Here is a 20,786-nt window from a genome sequence, read left to right on the forward strand (position 1 = left end):
GGCACCGGCCGCCGAGCGGCAGCCCCTGGCCGCGGGGCCGGCGGCAGCTCCCGGGGCACCGGGGTCGGGACGCGCCGCGCTCCGGCCCGGCGAGGCCTCGGGGCGGGCAGGCGGCGGCTCCCGGCAGCGCAGGGCCGTGACAGCCGGGCCCTCGCGCGAGGCGCTGCCGCTCGCCCCACGGACCGGCGGGGCGGCTGCGGAGGGCGGGCGGTCACCGCCGGGAGCCCTCAGCGCGGCGCCGCCCCGCGCCCGGCCAGGGGGGACCGGGACGGCCGGGGACGGCCGTGGACGGGCCCTGCCCCGCCCGGCCCGGCCCGGCCCTGCCGGCGCCCCCCCGCGGCCCGGCCGGGCCGCGCTCCGCCGGACTACCAGTCCCAGCGTGCCTCGCGGGGGGGCCGCGGCGCGTGCCGGGAGCCGGGCGAGGCGGGCGGCGGGCCCCCGCGCGGCAGGCATGGCGGCGGGCGGCACGTCGGCACGCGCCCCGTGCCGTAAAGCGCGAGGCGGCGCCCTTCCGGCCGGTCCCCTCGGCGCGCTTTGCGACGGCGCCGTGCGGCAGCGGCGGTTGGCGCCTTTGTCCTGGCGGGCGGCGGCCTGAGGCGGCGCGGGCCCGGCGCGGCGGTGAGTGCGCGGCCGGGAGGCGGCCCCGCAGCGCCGGGGGGCGCGGGGCGGGCGGGGGCGGCCTCGCGGCGGCCTCGCGACGGCGCCCCCCCCCCCCCGCGCGGTGCCGGGGCGCGGCGGGGCCGGGGCCGTGCGGGGCCGCGGGGCCGTTCCCCGGCAGCGGAGCGGCGGCGGCCCGGCGCCGTGCGCTCGGGGCGGCGGCGGGGGAGACGGGCCCGGGGCCCGCGCCTCCTCGGGGCCCTCCGGAGCGGGGTGAGGGCGCTCGCCCCGCGGGGCCGGTGCCGAGAGCGGCGTCCCGCAGCCCCGCCCGGCCGGCCGGGAGGCGACGCCCGCCGTTCCCAGCCGCGGTCGCCTTCTGCGGAGCCTTCCCGGGTTGCTTTGGGCCGTGCCCGGGGACCCGCTGCGGATCCCTGAGCGAAGGCTCCCTTGCACCACATAGCCAGCCACGTCCCGCTTCCGAAGCGGCAGCGCTGTCGGTAAGGGACGCTGTTCTTAACGCCAGGGTTTTTTAAAACAAAGCGGCTTTAATTAACCTCCCCAGGGCTTACTGGCGCCCGAGCTGACGTGAGCCGTCCCGTTGTGGTGACTTGCGAGGCCTGGTGCCCGGTGCCTGCGCTGAGGTACGAGCACCTCGCTGCTGCTCGGGGCGTAGGCGGCCTCCTTGGTTGCGTTTGTAGAAGGAGCCCTAGTGGGGAAGTTTTCCCCATTTACCTGGTGTTGCAGGCCCACGTCTGGAACAACATCTGTCTCTTCTGGTCTTATAATTGCTAAATGGTCCTTAACTGCGTAATCTACCAAGTGGCAAACGGTCAGAGGCACAGAGTGCTTATGTGGGAAAGCTTTCTGCTAGCTCAGCGTGGGCTAGTGCTTGGGATTTACCGCTTTGTTTTGGAAGTGACCTGCAGGTGGAGAAACAGTTATTCTTGGTTTTTTGGTATAGAAGGGCCGTGCATCCCCTCCCCACAGCCACCCCCTGCCATTCCCAAGCTCAAGAAAGAGAAAAGAGAATTTGTTCTGGCTTCTTATAATGGGAGCAAAATGTCCCGCCAGCTGCGGTTGCGGCCGTGTTGGCAGCTGCTGGCGTGTGCGCGACGTCCCGAGGCCGTGCAGGTCGGGCGCCGAGCCCCTGCCCCGGGCAGCGCTCTGAGCCGCTGGGCATGGCCCCGACCTCCCGACCCGACCCGGGCGCAGTCGGAGCCAGGTGCCTGCTGCCATGTTCTATAGCTACTTTTCCGCTTTGGGAGAATTTTGAAAACTTGTTTCCCTTCAGCTGAGAACTCAAGCTGTGATAGTAGAAGTGAAGTCTACAACATCTGTAAAGCAAAATGGGACAGGACTTGGTACTTCAGGTGGGGAAGGTAAAACTGCATGTGCAGGGGAAACAACTTATAGGAGGACTGAGGCAAATAAGATACAAGAACTGACTTTTTCCTTTGTTCTTGGAGTGTGTGTTTTTTTTGTTTTTTGTTGTTTTCTCCCTGCTCTAGCAGTTCGGTTCATTATAAAAAAAAAAAACTGGACTGGGAGGCATTCTCTGCCTCCCTTCTCAGCAGGGTTTTCTAAAAGTGGACAAATAATACAAGCGTAAAGATAGTTGACCTTAAATCAGTTTTATGCCTCAGATCTGGGAGTAAGCTTACTTCTCATGCCAATTAAGAGTTGTAGAAGTACCGTAGTGAAATCATTTTGTGCTTCTTGGTGTCTGACTTGTTTATTTAGATGCTGCTTTGAAATTATAGTGAACGCAGTTTACTGTTAGGGGTGTGTGTTGGTTGTAGGCAGCTCTTGATGGACAGTAGACGTTTCTGTTGATATATTAAACTTCACCAGCTTTTCTTTATGCGTTTCTTACCTACAGAAAATTCCATCCTGTATTTCTGTAGTCGGATGTTTAGGAAGGATGACAACTTTATTCTTCAAATAGTTTTCAACTTTGAAAATTTCAGTGCTTTTCACTTTTTTTGAAGTGTTATGTAATGGTGACTTTTACAAGAGAAAGTGTGAATCCTGGATCAGTTCTGGTTCTGCTTGGGTTGATAGGTTCTGTTTTGGTGTTTTGAGGTTTTTGTTTTGTGTGCTAAAGTTCTTCGGGTGACTTTGTGTAATGAACGCTGCTGACTGTTCCTGCAGCAGTGCTGCGTTTACGTTGGGTGGTTAAATTCCAGCTGTGGACCCGCCTTCGGGGGAGGTGGCATCGTGGTGGGGACAAGGATGGGCTGTTCAGTAGCGATGTGAATGAGAAACTGCTTTCTGGGCTGGGCAAGCTAAGGTTTCACACGCAGTAAAGAGATCCAAGTGTGGTCACTTAAGCACATTTTAAAATACTTTGCGATGTCTCATTCGAAGCCTATACAGAAATATTTGGATCCTGTTATGCAATGTTGAGATGAGTGTTTCCTTTCTGCTTATTAAAATATTGCATAAATTTCAGCTCTTCTTACCAGTGAACTGAAGAATTAGATATGACAACAATGGGGGTACTGCAAAGCTAAAGTTAAGATGTTTCAGCAGAGTCTGGGTTTTATTGGTATTTTAGTTTGGAGTTAAACCATTAAAACACATCTGCAAAATAGATTAGGCTTACTCCATTCCAGTATTATGGGAAGATCAACCAAAATGCTGCGGTATACGTTTTTGCCAGACTTCCATGTCCCTTGTATTAAGATTTCTCTGGAGCGAAGCTTGCGTCAAACCGACCCAGTTGGCTTCTAGTCTGCAAAGCTGTTAAGTTTAATCTTGTTCCAGTTTAATTTTAATGTCATGGATTGAAATTATATGCGTGGCCATTTCTCTTTTTTGCGAAGAGTTGGATTTGGAACGAAAGCAAAATGGCTCGAGGACGCAAGAGCAATAGCATCAAACAGAGCGACTTCACTAACAGCACCAATCCGCAGGATTTAGAGAGAAGACTTTTTGTCGGCAATTTGCCCACAGACCACATGACTCGTGAAGAAATGGAAGAGATATTTTCAAAATATGGCAAAATCAGGGGTTAGTATTTTATCTTATGCCTTTTTGTGGCTGGGAATTCAGTCAGAAATATAACTTTCATGCTTGTCAAATGCTGTTTGATGGTGATGAGAGGAGTGACTTAATGTTTCCCCTAAAAAGTGACCTTTAATGATAATTTTCTCTGCCTGCATTTTTCTGAACAAGTAATTCCCTCAATGCAGCTGTACCCTAGTGTGTATATATGAGCTATGCTTTATTTTTTGGGGTTGCAGTGTGATGTTATATGAAGCAAATCTGTTCTTTCAAGTGACTTCGTAGTCTCTTAATGAAGTCTCGGTCACTTCGTGGGTTGTTTTTTGGTCACTGCCTTGTCAGAAGGAAGTTGATCTGTTTTGTGGTGTTGTCTAAGAAATGCATCTCAGAGTTCTTCAGCTCTGCATTTCAATCCCAGTAGACCCGGATTTCCCACAAAACTTGCCGAGGTGTTTTTGGGTAGTGCCCTTTGCTTGCTCCATCTGGTGGGGTGACATGGCCTGGGTGCGGGATCGTGCAGTCCCTTACTTGTAACTGGTCTTGCCCTGCTGTTAACTTTTCCAGCCCTCAGCATGTACCATGGCTATGGGTTCGTGCAGTATGACCGTCTAGAAGATGTCCAGGCCGCTCTGGACGGTGAGAAGGGTCGCCTTTATAAAGGGTATAGATTAGGTAAGGAAAACTGATCCCTGCTCTTCTACTGACCTTAGCATGCGTTTTGGTAGAAAGAGTGCTTTAGTTCTAAAGCTCTCTGGAAAATTCGCTGTGTGGAACTTGCCTGGCATTAGTCTAAAGTCGCTTTGACCAGGTATGTATTTTCCTTCCAAGTTACCTGCCCTAAGTGCCGTGTGGTTCATCCGGAGTGTTGTCTCTTGCTACCTAGGTCTTGCTCTGAACTTATTTTTGTGTTAGTGTTTGAACAGATCTATAACCTTATGTAAGGAACTGTTGAGCACGTAAGCCCTGAAAAGTATTGATTGAAACTTCACGCGCTTAGTTTTAAAAACAGTTGTAAACCAGTACTGGGCTTCATCTTGGCAGGTTCAGAGGAATTGGCCACAGAACTTAGTGTCCCGTTAGATAAGTAAATTTAACTTGGATTGTCTTGCACGTGGGGAAATCAATCTGTAAGTAGCCATAAAAATACAAGGTGCTTTAAAAAGGCCATTTTCATAAAGGTGAAAATAATTCTGCTAAATATGCTGGGAGCAATCTTAAACAGAAATGAATGGTGGGAAGTCTAAGAATAATCTACTAAGTGCAAGTAAAACGTTACTTCCAAAGCAAGCCTGCGCTAATTTAAAGAAAAACTGTTTGATTTAGGAAGGAGTGAAAGGAGCGGTAAATAGCAAAATGGAGAAGTACCAAATACAAGCCTGAAGGTGGAGATGGTGGCAAATAGGGAGGACAGAAGGCTACAAGGAGAAATTATGGCCAGCACTGTCAGAGTCTAGAAGTTTAAAAAGGAGCAGCTGCATCTGTCTCACATACTAACGTGTAATTATTTGGAAATTATAACTCTAATTGGAGAAGACCCCCTAGTCTTCAGGTAATCTTTCTTCCCTCTCTTTTTGAAGAGTTGAAAGATGTTGCTTTTCATATCAGTAGCAAGCTTAAAAAAAAAAAATAAAACCAGCAGCTACCAAAACCAGACCTCTCAAAAAATTAAATCAACATCTGTGAGATTCACTGAGACCTCCCTTGGCTGTTAATGTTGCTTTCCTTGGAAAACTGTGGAGTTTCGGGGGCCCTGGCAGAGCGCTGCAAGCTTACCAACTAGTTGAGCAGAGCAGAGCCCGGCGTCAGCCCCGGCAGCAAATAGACTGCATGCGTGTCCTGCCAAGTGCCAGGTGAAAGAATAATCCCAGTCAAAGTAAACCTTGTCGCACTAACTTACAATACTGCAAGTTTTCTGGATAAAAGCAGCAGTGTTGATGCAGAAGGCTTCTGTAAGACGTTTGATTAAGAAACTAGTACAATAAAAGCAGCGTAGTGTTATATGGGTTTAAAATGAATTTCAGTGCAGCATAGATGGAATTGGTCAGCGTTTTGAGTGGTGTTCTGGAAGAATTGGTTCCTGGCCATACAGTGTTTTCATAAGAAACTTGCATAGAAAGCACACTGTCATCTTTTAAAAAGAGGGAATATAATGGGGATGGAGTCACTGATGATCAAGTGACCCGAGCTTCTTCCTAAGCTGGATACAGGCAGAACTGAACGCCCAGCAAAGGCAAATCTGAAGATCTGCGCCTAGCAGGAGTGCTCTTGTCATCCTTAGCCGTACAAAACAGATTTGTAGGTAGGGAGGTTTTAGTACCTGTGGGATTTTGCTGCTGGAGTACTGTGTTCAGTTCTGGTATGGCCAGTTCAGAAAGGATAGTGCTAAATCGGAAAAGCCCCAGGAAAAATCTTAAGGGTTAAAGAGCTGAAGAGCAAGCCCTAGAAAAAGGCTCGTTGAGTGAGGTGTAATCTGGCGGGTATAGGTATGACAAGGCCATAAATGGAAATAGTTTTCTTTAACAGCAAAATAATTTATACTTGGAGTAATTCATTGGAGCTTTGGTGGTTTCTGTGCTCTGGAGACTTTTAGATGGGAATTGGATGTTTTGCCAAAAGATGAGCTCTAGTTCAATTCTGCTGCTTGACTTGAGATGGGAATGCAATTCAAGAAACTCTTGCCACCTGTGTTTATTCTGAAGGCTGCACTGTAAGGTTGCAGTGTCCCTGTCATCTCAAAGTCCTACAAGACAGAAGATTTTCATTTTCGCAGAAGTTGTTTTGTCAATGTTCAAGCAATCTGTAAATGCTGCTGGCATTAAATAAAAATGTTATTAAATCATTTTGTGCAAGAGAAGGATCCCTGTCAAAGGTGTCTTTGTCTCCTAGTAAAATATTTGTTCAGGTTTAAATGCTTCTTTTTAATTTGAAAGAAATGTGTACGGTATGGAGTGCAAAAATCACAATATAGGTTTCTGCAATGGCATCTTAAAGCAAAAATAAAAGTCTTAAACCCCAAAAGCAGATAGTGTCTTGCTTAAAGATAACATTTGAATTGAAAAATGTTCTTAGCTAAAAAATAAATGCAAGGAAAACAGTTACTTCAGTTATGCAGTGTAAGTATTGAATATACTGGCTAATAAGAGGGTGAAAGGCCTTGGGAGAGTTCAGTCTTGCGTTATACTAGTACATCCACAAATGCTTAAAAGCTTTCTTTATCTTCAATGAGTAAAGCTGTGTAGGGAATACATGTCCACCAAATTTAGTTTGTGATAGGAGACACTGCAACTGTATTTGATTCTGGAGAGACTGCTTTCTCGCCCTGTGAATGCCGTTACCCTGCATTCATACGCCGCGGTCAGATTGCACTTGCCCCTCTCCCTGTATGAAGAGAACGTGATACTTCTTGACTGGCAGCAGGGGCAAGAGTTAGAGCTAAACTCTTAACTCGAATTTTAATTTTGCATGTAATGAAGGATAGTTTGGGAAGTTACAGAAGGTATAGAAGTCAGCCTAAAGAACATTATATGGCACGCTTAACTACTTTTAAAGCTCCTGCAAGTGACCAGTATAAATAACTAATAAACTTTAATTGTTGATAGATCCTCAGGGAGCAGATAGGACCTAGGTTTGTTTTTTTTCATTTTCCTTAAAAGGTTTTCAGAGTAAAACACCTGAAATCATTTCTGTTTGTTCTTGCCCCCCTCTAGTACATTATTTCATCTTCAATCAGCTGTTACAGGAGGCTTTGTTTCTTCCCAGTAGAACAGTATTGGTCCTCACCAGTTTGGGGCAACTTCACGTTTTCTGGTTGAGGACAAGACTCTTTCTTCAGTTCTCTTCTTTGTATTTCACCTCATGGTGTTTTTCATGGAGATACTCAGAAGCCACCCAATTTTCAAATTTCTGATCTGTTGCATCTCTTTGCATCTCAACGCAGTGGTGTTCTGAGTGCACCATGTTGACTGCACAAGGAGCTTGTGCCTCAGGCTCCCTGGATCCCGTTTCCTCAGTGGTGGAGGCTGTACAGTTTAATGCTGCAGCGGTCCCTCGGAAGGCAATTGCATGTGCTGTGTGAGAACCCTTGAATTATTGTCACCAAGGGCAGCTGCATGCTCCATTGAACAAGACTGGCTGTGAATTTAAGGCTGTTGGCCAACAACTTCCTTTCTCAGAGGTTTTCAGACTCTGCTTTTTCTCCTAGAGTCCATGAGTTGCATTCTGCTCGCTCATAGACTGCAGAAGAAAGAGGTTCTTATGGAATGAAGAGTCTGGATGTAGGCCTGAAATAAAGTGTTAAAACTTCACCCGAGCTGTCCACCCTATTTTGAAGTCAGAGAAATCCATGAAAACCTCATTGCATTGTACTATCTAAACTTAATAAAAAAAAATTGTCAAAGTGACAGTGGCTCTCTGCTGAATGTATTTTCTTGCACCATCTGGTTGTTGTTGAGCTTAAGTTGCTTTCATTTGAATTGTGCTGATGATCTTTTTTTTGTTCCATAGCATTGAACAGATGGGTTGATTATTCTTTACAGATATTAATAAAGCAGCGGAAAGAAGAAATATGAATAAGGCTTCATCAAGGTCCAGTCCGGCACGAAGGTAAAGTACCTGGAAGCAGTGAGTTATACTAGGAAGGGCAGGCTTTTAGGGCGTGAGCCCAGCTGCCTGTGCTAAATGTCTGTGTCTCTTCCCTACTGCCACCTCCCCAGTCAAACGGAGATACTCAAGTGAGACAATCGGGATGCGACTGCTCCACCTGTAAGAGCCCTTCTGGCGCTGACACCTCAGGAGGCACGAGGGAAGCCTCGTGCTTGCTGCTGTTACTACAACTAAGTGTTACGTTTTGTGGCGCAAGTTGTAAGAGACTTGTGAGGAAGAATCAGCTTGGTGTTTGTTCCTGACTCAAGTATCAGAGAAGCCAAGGCATGTAGAGCTATTGCCAAGGGGCTGTAGGGGTCAGTGCAGACGACTTCAGGATCTTGCCTCTTCTGATGTCAAAAACTTGCAGTCCTGAAATGAAGCTGGAAAAGTGCACATTAGCAAAGCACAAGGCAGCGTCTATCTGTATTGCACTGCCCCATCTGCATGCGTACGTGCATTTTCAGTACGTGGAACGAGTCTGCTCTGCAGTTACGCCCAGCGGTGTGTGTCTGCCTGCTTCTCCGGGCTCCCCACCCCTTGGTAGGCGCAGCGGGTGCAGCTCCTGCACGCCCTCTGCATGTGAAGTCGCAAGCGAGTGGAGAAGACACGAGTTGTCCTGCCACAGGAAGACAACTGCCGTTTCCTTTCAGTGGTGTCGCTGGGGAGCGCACCAAGACGTGCTGTGGTTACCATGTGCTGTAAGGCCTGCGTTTTCTGCACTTACACTGTAAAGCTCTGCACACAAAGGAGTGTGACATGTCGGACTTGAAAGTAATCAAGCTCTCACATGACGTGTGCTCTATTAATTTGACCTGTTAAATTACCAAAAAATGGGAAAAAAGTGCAACTTGCAAGACATCTACTGCCAAAATACAGAGAATGAGTATCTGCAATCCTTGGTACTTTGTATATACTGCGTTTATCCTGCACAGGGCCAAATGCATTTGCAGAGAGCAGTGCATAGGCAGCAGGCCCAGGAAATGCTTCAGGCACATGTCTGGGGGTTCATGTCACGGATGCAGCAAGGCTTGGGCCTGGGCAGTGCCAGGCGTGCTTGGTGCTGGCATGGGGACCCCAAGAGTGCTGCGCACACGTGAGCAGCAGGCACTGATGCCACGCCTTTGGCCTCGGTGGCACTGCAGGTGTACGATGCTGAAGGCGCTGGGTAGCGCTGCAGGTATGAGAAGCAGACACCGGTGCCACGAACCTTGGGCCTCAGACCACATTGCAAGGGACATGCGGCTGGCACCAGTGCTGTGGGCACTGGGATCTGTGATCCTGCATGCTCACAAGAGCCTGTGCCCCTAAGGAGCACTGGAGGCATGCGAGCCCTGGGACCGGACCACCACCACGGCTGTCGAAGGCGCGGGTGCACTGCCACAGGCACAGGACTCAGCTGGCACTGTGGACACCGTGGCCATCCCATGTGGCTGGCACCAGGTCCCGAGCAGCAGCACAGGCAGCAATGAGGCTGTGGGTGCCGAGTGGCGGGCAAGGCAGCGGATGCTGGGCTCCGGACCGTGCTGCAGGTGCGTGAACAGCAGCTGCCGATGCCAGGGTGTGGAGTCCTAAGCCCTGCTGCGGGCCCAGGAAGCAGCGCTGAGTCCCAAGCAGATGCAGGCAGCGGTGCTGGCACTGCAGGAGTCGGACCACAGACCACAGGGGTGGAGGGACAGAGGCAGGAGGCTGCTGTGCCCTCATGCTGCTGCCTGGGCGGGCAGTCACGCAGGTGCGAGAGCAGAGGAGGCCCGGTGCCACGTCTGTAGTTGTGTTGCACTTGTGCGTTGCTCTTTCTGGATCAATTTGTCTCTACAGATAATGTGGCCTGTTCTGGTCACCCCCACCCCAGCTGGAATAAATGTCATATTGCAAAACAATTACTCTGCATCTGGCTGTTTTGCTGTATAGTCTCACAGCTACAGAAAGGTCAGGTACTCAGTATTCATCATAGCAAACGAGGAGTTTCCCCTGAGCTTCTGCCATCATTCACTGCAGGCTGGGGGGAGGAAGGGGTAGGGGAAGACAATGTGCATCTCTCCTGGGCTGTGGTTCTGAACAGATCGCAAACATCAAGCTGGTCTGTGTGCCCAAGAGACTGAGGGAGTATCCAGTTGTGGGTGAGCACAGTGCTTCTGTAACAAGAGGAGGCTATATATAATCTTGGTGGCACCGCTGTAGGTTGTCCCAAGATCCGTTTTCTATCTGGAATAGAGAATGCCAGCGATCCTCTGTTTCCCCCAGAACAGCTGGGTGTCCAAGGCACCAAAGTCCATGCATGGGCTCTGCTTCTCACTGCTGTCTGTTCTAACTCTTAGTGAAACTTGGGTGCATCTTGCAGCTTGTTGATCCTGCTGTTCTCTCCAAGTGACTACAAAGTGAATGCACTGTAGTGGAAACGGAATTAAATTGTGCTTATCTTTCATAAGCTAGATTAGTCTGATAGAAAGCTTTTTATTTACAAAACTTGACAGAGGTGAAAAGATACAAAAAAATATTTTCTTATAGTTGCCAGTATCATGGGGAAAGAACATTCCAAGCATATGAAGCTCAGTAGTTCCCTTGCAAGATTTTTCTGGTTTGGCTTAGACTACAGTGAAAGTTATGTTTTCTTTGGAAAACAAAATATGACCTGGAAAAAACTACTGTTTTGGAAAAGATGAAGACTGGAACGTTGCTCTCTTGACTCTGAAGACAGCGTGGTACAAAGTCTGAATGAGATGGATCATTCAGATGTGACAATCCTGTTCCTGCTGATGGTGCAGTGCTGGTTGGGTTTGGTACCCTTTTAATGTGGGGCCTCATAAACATAAGACTGACTTTCTACAGGAGCTGTCCCTTCACTGTCAGGACACGGCGGTAGCTTTCTGCTAACAGCACAAAACCAACCACAACATGGAGCCTACTGTGTCTCTGGTCTCAACAAGCTCTTTTTTAATCATATGCCAGTAGCATCCTATTTCAGGTATTCTGTCATCGACTTGTGAATTTAATAGATCCCTTGAATGCTCCTAGCTATCCCATATTTGTGGCTATTAGGCTACAGCACCTTGAATTCTCTCAAGGAATGTGGAAGTTAACGTTTGATTGATGATCCATGGCTGACATCAGAGGTCAGAGGCCTTGAAATGATGGTTTCTGAGGTGCCTGTTCGCTCCTCCCACAGGTGCCCTACAGTTTTAGTGATGCTCCAGTAAGGAGCTTTCTGTGACTCTTTTGGCTACAATAAACATTGTAACTAAGAAGATTCTCCAAATACGTTTGTTTTGACGAATACGTTCTGGGGCAATTCTTGTTATGGGGTAGGAGGGAGGCTTCAGCTGCTGAGAGAAGGGTCGCTTTGGCACTTCAGGTAAGAGATCTGGGGGTAACCACACTTGTGTTATTAGCAGTCTAATGGAATTTCCCTCGTGTTTTCTTCAGAGAGCCATATGCCTACGGGGATGGCCGAGATACCAGACGTGATCGCTCCCCTCTTCGGGGGAGCCCACGGAGAGATCCCAGAGATGGCAGGGATGGTAGAAACGGACGAGATTCCAGAGATGCTCGAGACATTCGAGCTAGAGACATGCGTGATGCTAGAGACCACAGGGACCCACGGGACCTGCGAGACCTTCGAGACCCCCGGGATATCAGGGATCCAAGAGACTTACGGGACCCTCGTGATGTTAGAGACTTTCGTGACCCACGGGAGCCGCTGTATGATCGATACAGGGACCCACGGGATATGAGGAATCCACGAGACATGAGAGATCCACGTGATGCGAGGGATCCGCGGGATATGAGAGACCCTCGGGACCCTCTGTACAGGTAACTTTCACAGGGCTCTATTTGATGACATGATTTTATGGCATTCTTGCCTCTATGGTTATGCTGGTTTGAGTGGCGCCAGTTGTCCTCTAGCTGAGGACAGTTGGGTGCCTGCTTTGGGTCTTGAGGGGAACAGTTGGGTTCTTCAGTAATGAAACTCGAGGAAGGTCTGTATGTGATGCACTGGCAAAAGTTATTGTCTGAGATGATGTTGGAGCATGGGAACTATTGCTTCTGTAAATGTTGCAGGCGAGATGAAACTTATGACCGTTATCTTCGCCTTGAAGACTACTATCGGCGGAAGGATGACTCTTATTATGACCGTTACAAAGAGCATTTTGATAGAGCGCCGGTGAATTCAGAAGGTTAGTGCCTTTGAGACCAATGTTTAATAGGCAGATCCACATCCTCTCTCTGGGAGGACGTAGATGTCTGTGGTGCTGATGGACAGGCACGTCCACAGTGCGTTGCCTTCTGTGACACTGGATGGTTTGGAGACAGCCCAGCCATACGCACCTCTTTGTTCCAAGCAGATCCAAAGAGCATTATTTGTTCTGTCTTTCTGTGGCTTGGTTTCAGACCGTCTCAAGCGTGAAGAGCGACGGCGAGAGGAGCTTTACCGTCAGTACTACGAGGAAATCAAGAGACGTTTTGATGCAGAGAGACCTGTGGATTGTTCTGTGATAGTGGTGAATAAACAGACAAAGTAAGAAAGTAGTTATGACCACCGTTTGCTACTGTGTGGAATAAGAAAATGGAATTAAGCTGAGTCCTGCCTTGGGGCTATTTGTCTTACAGATTCCCTTGAGAGTGGCTTTAGAGCCCTCAGAAAGCCTATGTGGCTATTCTGGAAATACTGACTGGTTCATCAGATGTAGAAACACTGTTGTATCTTAGGCTTTACTTGTACTCCGTTGTCAGCTATCAACACACCTTGTCCTGAACTTTATCTACATGCTCTTCATGTCAGCCTACTGTCATGACAGTTTATAGTGGCCTGTACTTGTTATTTTGGGGTTGAATAATATGGAACTTATTAACGCGTGCTAATCAGCAGATAGCACAGGGACATTGTCGATGTTGAGTCATGGGGGCGTCCCTTTCAGGGCTCATGTCAGATTGAAAGGAGCTGAAATTTGTCCGCTTCAGCTCCTTTCAGTCAGCAGTTATCTGACTTAGATTACTAAGTCAGACACCATTCAATACAATGTGCAAGAAATATAAAATCACTGCTGAAAGTAGTCGTGAACGGTATCAAAAGCATGTGTAACAAGGAAAATCTCACATGGCAGTCTGAACGTTTACTGAGGTGTCCCCACTCGGTGTGCCTTTTTATTGCGGTAAATGTGAGGTCATTTATCTGGAAGCAAAAACGCAGGCCATGACTGTAGAAACATGCACTTCTTTTTGGAATGTAGGGACTGAAAGCAATTGTAGGAGTCGAATGGATTTCTATCAAAAATGCTGGTATGTCTATAGTTTGGAGAACAGGCAGTGCCTCTATGTTGGGAACAGGGAGGTATGCCTGTGCGTGCTGTAAGGGGAGCAGTGCTGTAATGAAGGCACCAGTCTGATGTCTATACCTCTACAAATATATATATTGAAGAATAGAAAAGATGTAGATGACCACAGATCTGGTTTGGGGTCTGAGGAAAATGTTTGTCAAGGGGAAATTTAAAGCTCTCTTTAATTCTTCTGAAGAAAAAAAAAATGAAGAGTTGCATTTATTTAACTTTGCTATACCTGTGAGGCAGAAAGAGAGCTGCTGCTTGCCTGATCTGGTGACAGGAGGCAGAGCAGGAAATCAGCGTTGGAAACAAGGGAAATGGTGAAACTAGAAATACCTTTTTGAGGTTTACTTTTAAAGGGGCTGATTACCTATTGGAATAAATCTCCAAAGGGAATTTTAGATTCTTTATCCCTTTGTGACTAAAAGTCTTTGGGAGATACGGAGCACAAATTATTGTACCTGACACAGAGAATTTTGTGCTGTGTTTTGTGCAGAAGGATCATCTTAGGTTCCTAAGGATCTTTTTGGTGTGTAACAACCACAAACCTTAAGAGCCCGGAGCATGTGGTAAATCTTGGATGTTGAAATATTCTTGTCACCTACTATAGGCCTATTAAAAGATGATTCATGAATGACTTAGATACATGATCAGTGTAACTTAGAAAACCTTAAAAAGGCATTTGGGGGCAGAGAAACAGTTTTGGTCACCTTTGCAGTGTTCACCTCCAAAGGTGATAACCTGAACCTCCTTCACAAGCTGCAAGTGCGCATAGATTAAATTTCTCAGAATACATATGCAGCCAGTATTGCAGTTTTGGCCCTGTGTATTGTAAGCTTAATAAAAGATTTGGAAACTTTAAGCTCAACCATATAAGCTATTGTTTGTGGGAAGTCTGCAGGGCAGCAGATACAGGAAAAGTGGATTCGTAGATGCTGTGTTAATATTGGGTTAGAACAGATCACAGCTAATAGAAGAAAAGAGCAAGACAAAATGTGTTTGGAACTCAAGGGAATGTATGGATAGTTAATTCTCTGAAAATTAATCTTCAGGTTCAAACGTTGACCTGTGCTACAGTGACTTAGGGTAAAGTGCACTTGAACAGTTAAGACACTAAACATGGCACGAGTAACTAACTGTCTTCTGGAGGTTAGCTGCTCTGCTGCGTGCTTGTTAGATCTCTTCAGGAATAAATTGCCTCATTTACTGAGTTCAATTTAAATGCATTTATATGTAAGCAGTTTTATGATAGTATAAATCCTTTTGCAGACACTTTCTCAGCTAAACTGAGGCTTGATTTATAATCTGTCTCAGTTAAACTGAAATGACTGATTTAGTTCAAAATAAGGGTGGGATCTAGGCTTTTACATTACAATATTGAGATTGCTTTAATACTGTCCTGCTAAACATTATGAAGTTAGGTAAGCCATCAGGAAATTGAATCTGAGACGGAGAGGGTGAATGTGCTAGAGTTTGTTTCTGTATGTGACTGACTTGTAAAACTCTGCTGGCTTTGCTTTGTGTTAGGGAGTACGCGGAGTCAGTGGGGCGGAAGGTGCGGGATCTGGGCATGGTAGTGGACCTGATCTTCCTCAACACAGAGATGTCACTGACGCAAGCCCTGGACGATGTGAGCAGAGGAGGGTCTCCTTTTGCCATTGTCATCACCCAGCAGCATCAAGTTCACCGTTCTTGCACTGTTAACATCATGTTTGGCACCCCACAAGGTACTGAGGTCTTAGTAGGCTGTGTAGCTATGTGGTCACTCTGAACTGCACGAAGAACTGCTCTAAAACATTTTTTCTTGAGCAGTTCCACACAAGATGATGTTCATCCATGCTGCGTTCTAAGGAGTTACTAACAGCTTGATGGCAAGTGATACTTGTGACTACCATTATTTACAAGTTTCTGTAATAACTTATTTGTCCCTTGCCAAAAGGACTATCTTATTTCTGCCAGGAGAGAATCTCTGCTGCATTTTAGGGAGTCATGAACTCCAGCTCTAGAAAAGACACTGCTGCCTTGATAGGTTTCTGAGTAATACCAGTGTAGCCTCAGTTTACCACTTAACCCTTTTCCCAAAGAGAAAGTGCTTGGAATGTGAGAAATCACAAGACAGCTTTCATAAGCAGATGAGACTTAAGGAAAACACAACAGGGATAGCTTACTCTGTCAAGGTAAAGATCTGACTGTGAAACTGGAGGGAGTTATAAAAAGGTACAACTATGAAGTGATTGAGTGTACACGCCCCATATTTTTACCGCTATTTATGCTTGTCACATAATTTTCTGTCTCAGGGTATGACTTGGTTGTTGTGAGCACGCAACTGGGCATTTGTATTAACAAACATCTTGTCAGAAGGTGATTTTGGAAAGTCGGGCTTTTGCTATGATCATAAGCCTGCTCATGTGCTGGTTACAGAAGTGGGTTTTGGACCGCAGTTGAGCTTTCAACAGTTATTCCTCCCTTGTTATGTTCTCAAGTAACGTTTTGTCAGGTTCATCTGAGAGGATAAACATCTGAATGCACATTCACCATTTTTTGTTGCTTACTGACTGAAGAAGCCTGGTTTCTTTTAACATCTGATCCAGATGTGGGGAGGTTCTGTCATTTTCTGCAGAAAGACATCTCAAGCACACTTTCAGTGGCCTTTCTACTGCCTTGGTTTTAAATCTTAACTCCTGTGGTTTAATACCTGTCCCACTGCCAAAGCTTCTCCTCTTCTTCACTGGATTTAGCTGTGTATCAGATCTGATAAGAACCCCAGCCATTAACTCATTCACAGCTCTTTCTAGATATTTAATATTTTGTACTTGAACTGCATATGGTCACCTTTCCATTCCTGTTAGTTTTAGGGAACTCTTTCACAACTTGTGCAAAGCATAATGTGAAAGTGAACCTCAGAGCTTTAGGCATTTTTGTGGAAGATAAAGGACTTCTCTTTTAATCTCTCTGCTTAAATCTGTCTTCAGGGGAACATTTGTGTGTGTGCTTTTTGAAGTGGAAATAATGACCTCAAAAACTTTAAAAGGCAAATAAAAGAGTTGAAACTGATCGTTATTCGATGTGTTATGGAAGAACATTATTGCTGTTTACTGTCCCAGAGTTGAAAACAGAAGTAGCAGTGTGAAATTCAGCCAATTCTTCTTTCCTCCCTATCTCCTGCATACACTCACACTACATTAAGATGTTGACAGTACAAAACCAAAAAACATTCTCATCAGTGTCCTGCTCTGGGAACGTCTATCAGCCTAGAGGGTGCAATTCTGGGGCCTGTCGAAGGGTTCCACAGTAGAACAGCTGGAACTGTCTCCTCTCAGAGCATGGAGAAGTTGTGTGAAAGGCAGAGGGACCCGCTTTCTCTTTATTTGGATGAGAGGCCAGAAAGACTGGTGTGGTACCTTCTCAGAGCCCTCAGCTGTGGAAAGAAGGGTTGGCCTTGCTGGGTGATAGCCTTGAACCTTCTTTTGGCTTAAGAAATTGAACTCTTGCTGTGTGCCTAGAGAGCTTTCCAGGTCTATGCTTGCAGTCCCTAAGAGGTGCCTGCCTGCTGAATGAGAAATGCTGCTGTGAGTGAGACAAGGTACCTCCTTTTAATGCCTTTGGTTTTCTTAAAGTGTTTCTTTTCCTTGTGCAGAACACCGCAACATGCCACAAGCTGATGCCATGGTGCTGGTGGCAAGGAATTACGAGCGCTACAAAACAGAGTCACGGGAGAAGGAGCGTGAAGAAATTGCGCGGCAGGCTGCCAAGATGGCAGATGAGGCTGTTCTGCAAGAGCGAGAGCGCCCACCCCCTGTGGAGGAGGGGGCCAGAGGGGGTCACCCTCCGGGGATTCAGACTCTCTTGAACCTTCTGGCAGACAATCGCTATCTGACTGCTGAGGAGACTGATAAAGTAATCAATTACTTGAGAGACCGGAAAGAAAGGTTACTTAGGGGAAGCACTGATTCTCTGCAGGGTAAGTTTTTTCAACCCTAGACGACACTATTAATTGTATGGTTAGTGGGTTCTCTGGGCTGGGACAGCACAACAATACCGGCATTACAGAGGGGTCCTAGTGTAGTCACATTTTCACACAGTGATGTATTTTACGGAGATGGACATGTATTCAGGAGTCCTGAGACTATTCTGGTATTTCATGTGACAGACCTTTTATATTGGATTCTCTCAGGGAAACCACAATGCTGCCATAACTGATTGGCTGCTACACAAAGGGCAACGATTTTGTTGAGTGGTTTGGGTCCCCCAGAGCTATGCAGCCCTCATGTTTAGAGGGGTGGGTATTCACTGAGACTTGTGTCTTTGGTAGCTATCTCACTAGTTTCCTTTAGGTGCCCCTTCAAGGGCATTTGGAGAGCTTTAACTTTTTCTTTTGTTTCCCAGCACCTATGTCAAGACAGTCTCTGGGAGCACCTTCAGCATCATCTCTGGGCAGTCAGTCCAGCCTTCCAAGCGCTCAGGCTCATCAGGGTTCACAGCCTCTGGTCTCTGCTCCTTCTGTTCCAGTGTCCTCTGCTAATCCTCAGCAGGAGCTTCAGGCAAAAATCCTCAGTCTCTTCAACAGTGGGGCAGCAGCAGCTGCTGTAGCAAACAGCAGTTCTGCAACCTCTGCGGGCACATCGGGTGGCACGCCGAGTCAGAACTTCGCTAGCATGGCCAGCGGTCAGGCCCGATCAGCACAGATGAGTGCTGGAAATTTAAACCAGGCTCAGCAGAGATTGCAGACTCCAAGCACACAGCTTCCTGCTCTCCAAGGCCCTTCGAGAAATGCAGGTCCAAGACCTGGAGCTCCTCCGCCAGCTCAGGCACTCTATGGCCAGCACCAGAATCGCCTCCCTGCCCCTGGCAGCGTGCCTGCTCAAAGGCCAGTATCGTCTGGTATCAACTTTGACAACCCTAGTGTACAGAAAGCCTTGGACACCCTTATCCAGAGTGGTCCTGCACTCTCCCACCTCGTGAGCCAAACAGTGGCTCAGGGGCGAGCAGGGTCCTCTGCCCAGCAACCCATGGGTTCCTACCAGCGACACTATTAAAGCTGAGCAGTCAAGCCCTTTCCCCTTCCCTTTGCCATTCCATACTTATAGCTGTTTAAAAAGTCTCCTGTTCTTGACATGGGACAAATGCCCCTGGATATGCATGTCCTCTCCACTTTGGTGAGAGTGTACTCCCAGTGGCATTGCTGCTGAGTATTGCTAGTGCTGCCCTTCCTCACTTTGGTCTGGATAGCAGTGTTCGGAGAAGTATATTTTATTTTCTCAGTGGCAGAATATGCTGAGAGCCACTGTGGGTAATTGATTGTTCTGTCTAAGCACAGAAGCTGCTGCAATGACGGTCTTTCTGCTTTTTTCTCACTCCCATTAGCTGGTGCATCTTCACCATGCAGTGCAGTCTGGTCTCACCAAATGGTCTTAGCACAGTTTTGGGTCAGTGGTTTTGAGAAAATGAGATGGGACTGAACAGAGTGGTACCCTGACAGGGCCCTCTGGAGATGCATCTTTTTGGAAGGGGCACTATTTTTCTTTGGATTTCTTTTTTCAGGTTTTTTTTTTCAATGCCATATAAACCAGTCTGAGAGAGAAAATACAGTGGTAGCACTAGCAGCTGAATTCATGTAGCACGTGCTTGACCATAACTCCATAAGCCACGACAGTCCCGTTCAGTGCTTCTGTAGCTGGGCTGTCCTGTCCTGGCGGAGTGAGGCTGACAAGTGCTCCTCACCTCACCCAGCGTATGGAAAATGGCAGTTTTGGTCCAAGCACAGTGGTGGATCGGAAACACAAGAGCTTCTGGGTGAGGCAGAGATTTCAAGTGGTCAGTTGATTTTCCTACACCCAAGCCAAGTCGTCAATTTTAAGTTCAATATATTAAATTTGGTATATATATTTCCTTTTCTTACAATCTTGCTTCGGCACAGTTGGTTACTGTAGCCCAACAGCTCAGCCACACTGATGTGCTGCCGGACCTGTCTTGCAAATACCTGCAGCCAGTTATCAGGTGGTGAATGTGTGCTCTCAGAAACTTCATCTGTTAGTTGGTGTTTTGTCCATCTAATGTGGAGAGGCAGTGCCAACATGCAATACTATAATTTTATACATTTTTCAACACTTTGGTAGCTGCAGTGGACAGTTGAGTGGAAAATCGGGCAGTGATATTTCACCGTGTTTTTAACCAGTAACATAATTTGATACCAGAACACAAAACTTCTCTATTTTGTCCTCCCTTGCACAGTCTTTGTGGAGTCTGTAGGCATCCTGCAGAACCAAAAGATAATAAGAAAGCAACGTTTTGGAGCAGAGGATTTTTTTTTGTCCTAGGTGGTTTGTGTTGTAGCATTTTTTTTTTCTTTCTGTGCTGTTAACAAAAGGACATTACTTTTTAATAAAAAGACAGGAAAAACATTTTGTTGCATTTTTGATGCCTAACAGCTTGATTACTGCTGGAATACATTATTCCACTGCGTTTGCCATCACCCTCTTCTTCCAGGTAAGCTGCTTCAGATGCTGTCCAGCACTGGATGCAAAGTGGAAAGTGAACAAACCTTACCGTGCCTTTCTGTGAGAGTACTGTGGTCTGTCTCAGTTTATAATACTTTGGTACTTACTGTCACTCACTGGACTTGGACACCGTGGAACAGATCAGCCCGTGTGCTTGTTCAGGGACCAGCTCTTTGGGGCTCTGTGTGACGGGGGCCAATGTGCGAGGCCCAAAAGACGCTCTAGCAGCTGTGGCCTCCCTCAGCCCAGTGCTGGAGCTGCGCTTGCTGTTAATTGAACAGCTACCGCTTAAAGCTGAAGCTACCACTCCCTATGCATTTTAGCACCGGCCTCCCTTTGTGCTGCTCTTGTTAGACAACCTGCAATTAAATAGAAGTCTGTCTCTCTACTTTCTTTCCTCTTCATCCGTTTCTCCCCTTCTGCAACCCAGAGGCTTCCATGAGCTTAAACATGGGAACAAAATCCCATTGTAGATGTGATTATTTTTTTTTTAATTTAGCATAGCTTTTGATACTTTCTCTGGCAATATCCTTCTGGACAAAATACCGAGAATACAGCCAAATACATATTATGGGGAGTGACCAGTTGGCTGACAGGTCAGGCTCCAAGGGTCACAGTAAATGGGGTTGCATCACAAATCGTCAATCAGTCGTCAGTGGGGTTCTGCTGGGTGCCACAAACGGGGTGATGAGAGGCTGGAGAGCAGCCCCACGGAAAGGGATCTGGG

General features: G+C 47.3%; 1 protein-coding gene across 5 annotated transcripts; it reads left to right on the forward strand.

The window, feature by feature from the left end:
- Window positions 1-428: 428 nt before the first annotated feature.
- On the forward strand, window positions 429-19,961 carry NCOA5 (nuclear receptor coactivator 5). 5 transcript variants are annotated; one of them, XM_083801948.1, is made up of 10 exons: window positions 429-618; window positions 3,423-3,609; window positions 4,168-4,275; window positions 8,139-8,205; window positions 11,668-12,054; window positions 12,304-12,419; window positions 12,634-12,760; window positions 15,090-15,289; window positions 17,200-17,523; window positions 17,949-19,961. In XM_083801948.1, exons 2-10 carry the CDS (start codon window positions 3,447-3,449, stop codon window positions 18,596-18,598), a joined length of 2,142 nt encoding a protein of 713 aa, XP_083658074.1. In that variant the 5' UTR covers window positions 429-618; window positions 3,423-3,446; the 3' UTR covers window positions 18,599-19,961. The 5 variants fall into 5 exon arrangements, with proteins under 5 accessions (XP_083658074.1, XP_083658077.1, XP_083658075.1 ...); XM_083801950.1 differs by lacking the exon at window positions 429-618 and adding an exon at window positions 811-1,094; XM_083801949.1 differs by lacking the exon at window positions 4,168-4,275 and having other exon boundaries at window positions 433-618.
- The last annotated feature ends 825 nt before the right edge of the window (window positions 19,962-20,786 follow it).

This window comes from Anser anser, assembly GCF_964211835.1.
Source record: "Anser anser genome assembly, chromosome: 16".
Classification (NCBI taxonomy): Eukaryota; Metazoa; Chordata; class Aves; order Anseriformes; family Anatidae; genus Anser; species Anser anser.

Bases quoted from the DNA above. Each gene is read 5' to 3' on its own strand.
- NCOA5 (XM_083801948.1), top strand. From the start codon at position 3,447: ATGGCTCGAGGACGCAAGAGCAATAGCATCAAACAGAGCGACTTCACT. The intron at 3,610-4,167 runs GTTAGTATTTTA...TAACTTTTCCAG, and splicing joins AAAATATGGCAAAATCAGGG to CCCTCAGCATGTACCATGGC. The intron at 12,420-12,633 runs GTTAGTGCCTTT...GCTTGGTTTCAG, and splicing joins AGCGCCGGTGAATTCAGAAG to ACCGTCTCAAGCGTGAAGAG.